Source organism: Fundulus heteroclitus, chromosome 1, assembly GCF_011125445.2.
Source record: "Fundulus heteroclitus isolate FHET01 chromosome 1, MU-UCD_Fhet_4.1, whole genome shotgun sequence".
NCBI lineage: Eukaryota > Metazoa > Chordata > Actinopteri > Cyprinodontiformes > Fundulidae > Fundulus > Fundulus heteroclitus.
This window is the reverse complement of record NC_046361.1, coordinates 30,996,328-31,008,167: the sequence shown is the minus strand read 5'-3', so window position 1 is coordinate 31,008,167 and position 11,840 is coordinate 30,996,328. Positions and strand designations below refer to the sequence as shown.

Here is an 11,840-nt window from a genome sequence, read left to right as displayed (position 1 = left end):
CTGCAAACTTGAGCCACAGTCGTTTATTTCCCTGTTCCTGATCCTTCAAGCTAGTTTCCTCTCACCTGCAGGAAGATAGTTTGGGGAAAAATGACTGAAACAAAGGCACAAATAGGTGTTTTTACAGGACAATGATCCAAAACACGTATCAGAGCTCATACTTGTAGAAGAACACATTAAGCTTGCAAAAATAATGCAGTCGGTTGTCCTGTTTATTACTCTTTGAAGGCCGCATAAAAAAAACACTGAATGTTTTCTTACAGAAAAAGTGCACCATTTTAACTGGTGCATATATTTATAGCTGACAGGGATATATTGCAGTAACACCTGCAGAGATTCCCACATGCCTTGCACAGGTGTCTGCAAACTGCAGCTCCATCGCCACATGTGGCTCTTTGGCCCCTCCAGTTGCTTTTAATATCTTTGACCAAAACCGATACATATAGCGGTAACAGGAATTTGACAAATGAACAAGTGGGAAAACATGGGATGTTTTTTGTCTTCTCCACTTTTATGTAATTTGTTTACAAATGTGAAAGTGAGTTTTTAAATTTACCCTCTTGTAGTAAAACCTACACGCAGACACAAAAAAAGGCATTTTAGTCACAAATCAAAAGGTCACCTGTTAATAAAAGAAATTCTCCAGCTTTGACATTTGGGTAATTCCAGGAAGTTGATGATATTTTGTTTGAGTCATCAAAAAAAGCAGGTTTGATCGTCATTGTGATTCTTTGTCTTTATTTAACTACACATTTCAGCTGTGTAGCTGTCCGTTTAACGTGAAGCTGAAGTAAATGTATTCCACCCACTTTTTTGCATCACAGTGCAACTAGTAGCGCGGCGGGTCCTTGAGGTCATCCCATCAGCTTTTATTGGATGTTCCAAAGGCTAAGCTTAAACGCTGGGGGGACCTTTCCTTTTCGGTGGCGGCAGCCATGCTCTAAAACCAGCTTCCCTTGAACCATCACCAAACCGGGTCTTTATAAAAACAAGTTAAAGATGCATTCGTTCAGCAAGACTAGTTTTCCATAGCCTAATCTTTATTAAATTATTTTTTTTTTTGTCGTTTTATTGTTATGCACTTTTGGTTTCCTTTTTTGGATGTTTTAAAGTGCTTTATAAATCAACAAAGAGCCCAGCACAATCCCACCACCACCATACCTCACACTACGGCCGGATTATCCACAAGGGCCAGTGCCCAGGGGCACCAACCATGGGGGGGCACCACATGACACATGCTTTAAAAATATATTTTTCATTATTTGTTATATTATTTACTTGAAATTGTTGAAAGACCATGCATTATTCGTTTTGTGAACACTGATGTCACAATAATAATAAATGATAAATAAATCAAGCTTTTTTTGATTTCAACATTTTAAAATGAGATATTTGAATATTGCTCACTGCTCATATGCCTACATCTAGTTGTGTAAGTTAGTAAATAGTAAATTACATTACAGAAATCCCCTTAATTATGCCTGACGTTTTTGACCGGAGGACAGCACGGGTAAGGGGGGGGTCTTTGAGATATAGTGCCCAGGGGCACCACATTGTCTTAATACGGGCCTGCTCACACCGTTGTTGGGTTTGAAAGTATTGCCTTGATTTCTTAAAAACATACTTCTTGGTAAATTGCTCAACCTTTGTATCCACTCTCTATGAAACATTTTCCCCAGAAGTTGTTTTGATTGTCCCTGTGAGCAGCGGCACATGTTAGTCGAGCCTCAGTGAGCTGGTTTTGGAGCAGGGGCTTCTTTCCTGGTCGACACTCAGTCTGTTGTATTAAATTCACTTCACTGCGAACAGCTTCACCACTGATGTTCCAGCACCTCTCGAATGATGACGGGTACTCCAGGGCCCCGGTGGTCCCTGAATTTCATAACCAATTTTCTTTCATCTGAGGGCAGGTTGTGTAAATGGCCGTCATTTTTGACTCGGTTGGGTGTTCCAACAGAGCTTTCTGGTTTTAGCTCTGAACGTTTTGTATTTTGTATCTTAATCAGCCAGGCAAGGCAGATTTAGATCAGTTTCTTATTTACAAAACTGGCAAAACTCCCGAGTTGCTTGAGAGAAAGAGGAATAAGAGGCCATGTTGTCAGAGAAGGATTCAGCAACGGATTAAAAGAAACACAATGTGCTTGTTTTTGAGACCATTTTGTAAAGCAGCTACATCCCAACTTTAATAGTGAGTATCATAGTATTTTAATCTGGCAAGCAAATTCAAGAACTGTCAGTCAGTACCTCCCTTAGGGTAGCACCTATAATCGACAATACAGCTCCCCCTTTACCAAAACTCAGAGGTTGCTTTACAGAACTGTCCCAGAACTTAATGGGTACTTTCCCGGATCCTACTAGGGTACTTCCTGAAACTGAGCTGTATTGTAAAATGTCTTGAAATAATTTAAGATGCCTTCAAATAATAGGTAGCACTGCATAAGGTAACAAACACTCAAATAAGTACATTTTTGGAAAGTAACCAGAAAGTTCCATGAAAGGATAATGAAAATACCCAATAATTTCCAGGGAAGGACCTGCTGAGTTCCTGAAGAGTACCGTGTAATCATGTTTTAGGCTTTATGGTCCGTTTCTTTGAAGCTCGTTGTGATTTATATCCTTACTATTTATTACCTTACTTACTACTTACTAATAAACCATCCCCATAGCACAGACAGGTTCCTAAAAGTACCTGGCAAGCTCCAGGAAGGTGCCATGTAAGTTTAAAAAAGTAATATGTAAGTGAGTTGCCTAATAATGCATCCTGGGAGCCGAATAAAAATCAAACAAGTTTTAAAAAAGTAACCTGTACATTTTTCTTGAAAGTACCCAGTTAGTTCCAGAAAATTTCTTGATTAGTCTAAAAATGTTTCAGGGAAAGTAACCTCTAAGTTAAGAGAAAGTATGGGCTGTAATATGTTGTGTTACTAAGTAATAATAATAATAATAATAATAATAATAAACCCAACTAAACACATTTGTTTAGGATTGCCTACAACTGTCCTAGTTAACTGAATCACCACTTTTTTGTTCTTTTTTTTTCTATCTACATTTTATTCCTACTTGCTTTTATTCTGTTTTATTTTGCTATATTTTAATCATGTAAAGCACTTTGCATTGTCCTTGTACTGAATTGTGCTATATAAATAAATTTGCCTAGCCTTGCCTTGCCTTAAACACAGCATTTCTGCTAATATAATGAATATGGTAACATCGCAATACTTCCTTATGGGAGTTTGACAGGAGTTGAAAATCATAGACATATGTCAAAAGGAATGTCTAAGTTTGTAGGTCGAGGGGTGTCCAAACATTTCGTCACATGGACCAAAACTGTCAAATCAAATGCCTTTGAAAGTAAAAAAAATTGATTTAGAATAACAAATACCCAAAAATTATAACCTGTTTTTTTTTTTTTTACCTGCTTCATAAAATATGAGCATGCAGTATTTTATTTTATTTAATTAAACTAATTTGATTTATTTTTGGGATAAGTTGAGTAAATTATTATATATACAATTCTTTTTTTAAAAAAAGTGGGTTTTGCACATTTGCCTCATTAGAATCCATGTCGCAAATTATTATTTTTTTTGTCTATTCACAGTAATAAGAGCAAGATTTGGGTCAGTCCTTCGTTAAAACCGCTTGCTGTATTCAGCAAATTTGAATAAATGAATTTGGTGCACCAAGGTCTTCATTCAAGGAAAAGTAATTGGATAGATGTGGGTCTATGTACTATGAGATTAAAGATAAAAAGTAAAGTTATTAAAAGACGAACATTTTATGTTATACCTGACAATTTCAATTGTGGGAACAATTTAACTTGTCTGTCATAATTTTGCCCTAATTAGAAATAAATAGTCTCCATTTGCATCAATTACCTGAGTAGCAGTTGGGGACCGCACAAAATCAGTCCTGGGGCCTAAAAATGGCCCCCGGGCCACGCTTTGGATGCCCCTGACTTAAGCCATAAAACTTGAATAATGCCAGAAAATTTTATTAATAACATCCAGAGATTATTCTTCAATTTCAGCATCAACACTGTTTTCAGGACAGAAAAAAAGAAGTCATAACTACAATAATAATCTGTTTTGAAAATAATTCCTTGAATGCTTTTTATTAATTAACGCATGAACTGTCTATGCTTCAGGGTTTCTGAGTCCTTGTAACAGGCAGTCATGGTTCATGACTTTCTGACAAAGGTTCCTAATGTAACACCATCAAAAGATGAGCGTTTCTGCAACACGACCATCTGCAAGTCAGTCTGCATGTTTCTGCTTGAGATGCGCCACTGTCAGAGTTCCCAGTTATCCCCTAAACACCTGGTTAGAGTTTCCAAGACGCGCAGGTACGTGGAAGGGAAAGCAACAGTGAACGGCGGCTGTACTGGAAGATCCCTGTTCAAAGATCCCCAATGCAAGAGAGGAAAACCTGCGTTTCTGCCCCCTTTCAAATATACAGCAGGTGTGTTTTCCCTAATGGGTGAGACGGCCTTTTGCTGTGTATGTTGGAAGGGAAGCGGGTGGCAGACTAAAAATAAGCACCAAGATAGGAGGCTTCAACATCAGTTTTGAGGAGACAGACGCGATTGAACCTGTCAAACCTGGAATATCTTCAGGATGCGGCTCACAATGGAAACATCTCTGACGAACGCAGCCTCCGAGCTCCAACACAGACAATGGAAATTAGCTAGCATTCATGTTTGAAATCCAAGCTAATTGTTTTTTTTTTTTTAGCATAATTGCGCAATCATGCAGTGTCTAGATTTCAATCAGGCCCTGATTAAGATAAAAGCTTATTATATTGTTCCATCATATCCATTTTATCTTAACATAGCATAATTATTCAGCGTAGCTTCTTACATAGGGTTTGTGGGATGCGTGGCATTGTATTAGGAATGCGTTTACCTCAAGTGCAAGTGACATTTGCTATCATATAACTTTTTTCTGTGGCACATATTGATAACTGCACGTCTCATTAAGGTCCGAGGTTTGGACATGCATGAGATTTTTGTGATGTGTCTGCAGAGGGGACATGATTTGAGTTTTCTTTTGACCATTCTGTTTCCATCTAAGCTTTTGTAGAAGCTATGAACCAGAATTTTGTCCGTCCGCATTCAAAGACTAACCCCTTGAAGATGTTCTCTCTCATCTCTCTGAGCTCAATAAAAACTGTCGAGCGACACCTCACCTAATTGCTTTTCTTTGTTCATTGTCGGCTTTCAAGCACGGCTATCAAAATAAAGTTCCAAATTAAGAAAATGGTTTTGAACATAACTCCTCTTCTTTTGTGCCTTCGTTCCAAGTTCACGAGTTATTAAGTGTGTTGAAGCCTAAAGTTTCTCGTTTTGTAGCAAAGCGGTGAAGAAACAGAGTTAAAGTCTTCTTTGGTGACAGGCTTGCTTTAAGAATTTTGTTATCCTAATTTTGTTATCCAGTTATCATCATGTTACCCTGCAAAAAAAAAAACATCAAAATCTCACTTTTTTACTGTCTGAAAGCTTAATTTAAGTAAACCACTGCTAAGCGAGGATGTTGTGTTTATATCTTGTATAAATCCTGTATGTAGCGCTACAGTTATTAATGTTTGTGATTTGTAAATCTCCCTCCGCAGATTTGAAAACCACAAAGTCTTTTAAAAGTTTCTAAACCACAATCCTCAGTGTATTTTATTAGGATTATGTGTGATAGATCAACCCAAAGTAGTGCAAAATTTTAAGATGAAAGGAAAATTCGTTTTCAAATGTTTTTAACTAATAAATATCTGAAATTTGCGAAATCCATTTTAATTTGGCCCCCTTTAATCTAAGTCCCTTAGAGAATGTCCATAGGAGCCATTTTTTTTCTGAAGATACCTAATTAGGTAAAAGAGTTTGCAATTTAGTCTCAGCATAAATTCAGCTGTTCTGTGAAGGCCTCAAGAGGTTTGATAGAAAACATCAGAGAACAAACAAATTCAGGAAGGACAAGGAATAGGTCCGACAGGTCAGGGATACAGCTGTGGAGCCGTTTAAAGCAGAGTTGGGTTATAAAACAACATCCCAAGGTGTGAACCTCTCAAGCCATCACCTGAAAATGGAAAGATGATGACACAGCTGCAAACCTACAGCGACAGCTCCGTCCATCTTAACGAACAGAACAGCATTAATTAGAAACACAGGCAAGAGGCCTACAGTAGCCTTGGATGAGCTGTAGAGATCTGCTGCTCGAGTGGGAGAATCTGTCAACAACACAGGTATTCGTCATGATGTCCACAAATCTGGCCTTTACGGAAGAGAGGCAAGACGAGAGCCATTGTTGAAAGCCATAGAAAGTGATTTTTTTTTGTAGCTTTCCTTGGGCCATGTGGGAGAAGATGTTCTGGTTCGATAAGACCAAAACTGGACTTTTTGGTCCAGCGTTACTGAACAACGGCCCTGGACATACGACCGGAGCTACTCTGGTTTAGATTGAGGTGCGTTCACGTGTTAGACTGACCCGAAGTCTTGACCTAAATCAAAAACAAGCCTCTCGTGACAATATATGACACATTATGGTCACAGACGCTTTATTCAAACTGACTTTTGGCCGTTGGAGGTACGTGGCGAACCAGTCGGTAGAGACGTACCCGCTGCCATTGCAGCAAAGGGCGATTCTCCAAAGTATTGACTTTGTAAAACGACTTTTTCTTAATTGTAAAAAGAAAAAAAAAAAAAGAATTAAGTGTAAATAATATCCGCTTCACTTCATGGTCGTGCACTACTATGTGTTGGTCTATCGCATACAATCTCAATGAAACACAATGTTTGTGGTCGTAATGTCGCCAAATGTGGGCGTGATCAAGAGGTATGAGTAGTCTCGCAAAGGTACGGTACTGAAAACAAACCACAGGTTATTTTAAATTGCACAAGTAGGTGTTGGTTGGAGCACCAAACATTTCTGCAACGCACACAGGGATGTAATTTGCACCAGGCGTCATGTTTCAGTCCAGGCAGGTCAGGACTCAGAATGCATCAAAAGTAGAGTCTTTATTGATGAGTGGGCCAAAGAACCACCTCAGTTAAACTTTACAGTTACAGAATATCATCTCGCAAAAAGAGTGCCAGACGTAAAAATGATGGACCTCACTTTGCCTTTTCCATATCGACATCTGTACAAGTCGTAATACCCAGTCTGGAATCTATGAAATGCAGTGGAATGCATGCTAGAACAGTAGGCTGTGCAAGTGTCCACATTGAGGAGATTGACCGCACGTTGATATCTCTAGGCCTAACGCACCGAAGATCAGACATTTGCATTACATGAATCTTAATTTGGAGAAACAATTCAGTGCAGACTAAGCCAGGTTCCACACACCAGCCTAATTTTTCGCTTCGATTTTTCAAACAAGACACTCAAATGGTGACATTTATATTGAGTGGACATATAAAGAGGGCCGGGTAACATTCGAGTTTCCTTCATGGCGTGTCTTCTCTTGCGTTGTATTCTGGTGAAAGCATACAGTAACAGTACAGTACTTTAAAACATTCCCAAGACCATCGTTTGCAAATAAATATACATTTGCTGTTATTATTCTTTTTTTTTAAACTGATGTAATATACGTACATCATTCAAGTCGTCGTTAAATCCTATGCCCCGTTTGTAATATACAAGCGTTAAAATTAATCTGCCCCTCCCCCCCCGCTTTTAATCTTAACCCCCAGTATTTCACATTGTTTTTTTTTGTTCTTTTTGCACATTAGCATTTAAAAAAAAAAAAAAAATCATACCACATTTTTCAGTTGCAGAAATCCATTTAAAAGGATAAATTTCCATATGATGGCGGCTGAATTTTGCAGGATTTTGAGACAACAAAGTGTGGCTGCTTTCCTTTTGACTCAGTATTACTGAAACCTATTCTATCATCATTACTCCTGTCAGTCTCGTTCTGCTTCTCGCTCTCTCTCTCTCTCTCTCCCCTCCAGCCTTTCTACCTTTTTGCTCTCACGCACGCACACACGCGCACACACACGCACACACACACACACGAATGCTATAGAAAAACACACAAGCAGGAATGTACATTCCTGTACAGTCTATACAATAAGAAATCAAGTCATATTTCAAAATAGTGTCATCTGCTTTAACATGTATTGTTTACAAATAAAGCAAAACAGGCAATTTTTTTTTCCTCCATTGTATGATACAAAGAAACCTGACACGCCCTAAGTCCAAAAAAATCAAGCATGTTTAGGGGGAGGGGGAGGGGGGGCTTCTGCGTTCACAACAGCTATTTAAATGTATCCAAGGGTATTGGGTCCGCTTAATGTTCTGCAGTCTCCTTTGAATTACAGGGGAAAAAAGGCGTCCAGAGGGGTCTATCGCTCCATTCAGACCCCTTTGAGTTCTTTGATGTGTTTCAGAGCTGGTAACACTCTGATCAACACTTTCTATTCACAGTCCACGGCACATTTCTTCAAGGGTTTTCTTTTTTACTTTTTTTTTTTTATCAGTGTATGCTCTTATGTGACACAAACTAGTTCTCGGTAGAAAGCTCGAGGGCCGCGTCCGTCTGAAATAAGGCAACGTTATTTTTGAAAATGGCATCTGACACACCTAATTGGAGTGGTGATTGTTGTGATCTCTCCCATCTATCATTCGGACAGCGACGACGTCAGGGGCGCGCGTCGCCAAAAGGGTTTCCGGCGTCGCCTTTTCGCCTCACGGGGCCTAGCCGAACACAGACATTCTTCAAACGTCGGCGCCCCTGCCTGAATTTGGTAGCAAAATTTTGGGATCTTGTTGTGCGAAAGCAACAAATCGACACACCAGCGCTTTTGGAGCAAGTGCACCGAAAACCCTCCCGCTTTTTCCAAATTTTGCTCAAAAAACCTGAAACATTCTTTGAATGAACCCCAAATTTTCGTATCTCTCTCTCACATGATGCAGTAGGCCTCGTCCTGGGGCAGGTGTTGTTTAGTCCTCCAGTAGGTGGGCAGGTGGGCTCGCAGCACTTTTCTCAGGTCCTCGTTGAGCAGGAGACAGAAGATGGGGTTGACGCCGGCCTGGGCGAAGCTCATCCACACCGTGATGGAGAGGTACCGGTGAGGGATGGCGCAGGACTTGACGAACACCCTCCAGAAGCAGGCCACGATGTACGGCGCCCAGAGGACCAAGAAAAGCAGGGTGATGGTGTAGAACATCCTGCCCAGCCTCCTCTCCGACCGCACCTCCTCCATCCCGAGCAGCCGCCGGTGCTGATTGTGTAAATTCTGCCTGATGCCCAACAGGGTCGGGGGCATGGGGCCGCGGCCGAACCCCGCAATCCAGTTGGCCGCGGCTTGGCCCGTGGCCCCGGGCCCGTGGAAGGTCCAGTTCTGGCTGATGGCTGGCACCAGTTGGACCGGCTTCATCTTGCGGTGCCTGTACTCAAAGAGCAGCAGCTTGGCGTAGAAGCCGTGGGTGGCCAGCACCACCACGGCCAGCATCAGCATGAAGCCCAGGGTGTCGTTGGTCTTCAGGTAGCGGTGTTCGAAAATGCACTGATCCTCGTCGCGGATGAACTTGTACGTGCCCACGTCGAAGACGGGCGGGAAAGCCATGGCGACGGCCAGGGTCCACACCATGCAAATGATGGCGGCACAGGTCCAGATGGTCATGCGTTTGGCGTAGAAGCGGTGGTGGGCGATGGCGAGGTACCGGGTGACGGCCACGCAGAACAGCATGAAGGCAGCGTGAAAGCAAAACAGGACGGCCATGAACGCCACCACCTTGCAACTTAAGGCGCTGTAAGTCCAGGCCGAGCTGTTGTGGACGGAGACCAGCACGAAGGGGAAGCAGGCGGCCGAGCGGACTGCGTCGGCCAGGCACAGGTCCAGGAGAAAGAAGTAGGGGGCCTTGTGGAGTGTCCTGTCTCGCAGCACCAGCATGGACACCAAGAGGTTGCCCACGAGGCTGACGCAGATGATCAACCCCAAGAAGACCAGCTTAAAGTAGGCAGACACATCTGTGGCGGTGATTCCCCCGTTGCTGCCGCTGCCGTCACCGCTGCTGCCGCTACTGCTGCCGCCTTTGGCCAGCCCACTCTGGGAGGCCAGCACGGCCAGTAAACTACCAGGGCCGTCGATGGCAAAGCTCTGGTTGGCCATTCTATCACTTTCCGAGAGAGCCTGCCTGATCCGGGGCCCTTAAGAAAACAGCTATTCTCCTCCCGCTGCCGGCGCCGCCGTCCTCGTCGTCGTCTTCGTCGTCTCCCCCTGGTCTCTACAAGGAGAGGCCGAGCGGATCTTTTCTACACGACAGAATCATTTTTTTTTTTTTTTGTCTTCTTTGTCCACGGCTTCACCGCCTGAGAACAGAGGACACACATTTCTGAGATTTGAAAAAAAAAAAAAAACAAGATGTCTGACCTGCATGTTAGTGAACTCAATGGATACAAAAAAACACGGGTGTCGTGTTGGACGACACGGCTCAAAATCTCCTGCCTTCCTGTTTCCCTAACGCTGGGATCAGATCAGCAGCTCTACAGCATGCCAGCTCCTTGGCTCACTCAGTAATTACCTAGCCCGTTGCTAAGATACTACAGCTCACATACTTTGTGCAAGTGTGGGTGTTTGAGTGAATGCATGGGGGTGTACAGGGATGGAGGGCGGGCGAAGGGGGGGGGGAGCAGACACAGCATAACCAACCCTGGGCATGTCCAACAAACGGAGACGTTGTAAATGAGCAAAGGACATTTTATGCTTTCCCTGCGCTCCTCTGTAGGTGTGCAGAGGAGCAGAGGGTGCAATGAGTAGCATTCATGGCACAGAGCAGATATGGGAACATAGCAGCAGAGCAGGGGCAGCCATTTGGTTTTTTTCTTTATTTTATTTTTTTATTTTTCTTTGACTCTGCGCCTGTGTGAAGTGTGCTACCTCACTCAACAGGAGGCGATAAAGTGACGGTAAAGCAACGATAACTAAAGCAGCCAACATCAGAATGCAGGCAAAGACCAATTTTAACACATATATATATATATATATATATATATATATATATATATATATATATATATATATATATATATATATATATATAATGGGTGGGAGATGATACCGCTGGTTTGGGTGGGCCTTTTCAACAGGCCACAAACATGAAATTTATTTCCTGAAGCTGTACTTTTGAGCACCAATTGAAATACCAATTTCACCTGATTAAATGGCTGCCATGTCAGCTAGGCCTGAAACACAGGGTGGAGCGAAAAACAGATGAACAGGTGTCAAAATCACCTCTGCCGGGTGTTTTTCTGTATGTGTATAGCCTATATATGTGTGTGTGTGTTTGTGTAAGTGTGTGTGTGTGTGTGATAGGGAGAGAGACAGAGAGATTGGAGAACAACAGATATAGATGATAACCTACCTTTTCATTCCCTCATTGCATCCTCCCTTCTTTTCTTTTTTTTTGAGGGGGGTCTTCTGTTATTTCACGGCACAGACGCAACAAAAAAAAAAAAAAAGAGGAAAGAATGATCCCCGTCGCTTTGTTTCACCGCTCGTTAAATGGAGAGAAAGACACATAATAAAGCTTCATGCTCTTGATGTGCTCTCAGTCTCAAACAACACCTGTTATGCATAAATCCATCCAACACAGGAACATGGCATAAACATGAGACGGAGACGCTGTCGAGTAGTAATAACGATAATAAGCAACAGCAGATCAAAAAATAATAATAATAATCCAGGAGGAGGAGGATGTTTAAAATAACGATGATAATAATAATAATAATTTGTAAAAAAAAAAAAAAAAAAAAAAAAATCCACCGCCACCCTTTTGCAGGGAGAGAGGGAAGGAGGGAGGGGAGGGATGTGTTCATTTGAATATCATCCGAGAAAACAGATTTTATGTTGC

At 41.9% G+C, this 11,840-nt stretch overlaps 1 protein-coding gene across 1 annotated transcript; it reads right to left on the bottom strand.

The window, feature by feature from the left end:
• Positions 1 to 6,981: 6,981 nt before the first annotated feature.
• gpr173 (G protein-coupled receptor 173) lies at positions 6,982 to 11,727 on the bottom strand. Its single transcript, XM_036140736.1, has 2 exons — positions 11,352 to 11,727; positions 6,982 to 10,299 (listed from the first exon to the last, which is right to left on the bottom strand). Exon 2 carries the CDS (start codon positions 10,097 to 10,099, stop codon positions 8,888 to 8,890), a length of 1,212 nt encoding a protein of 403 aa, XP_035996629.1. The 5' UTR covers positions 10,100 to 10,299; positions 11,352 to 11,727; the 3' UTR covers positions 6,982 to 8,887.
• Between the last annotated feature and the right edge of the window lie 113 nt (positions 11,728 to 11,840).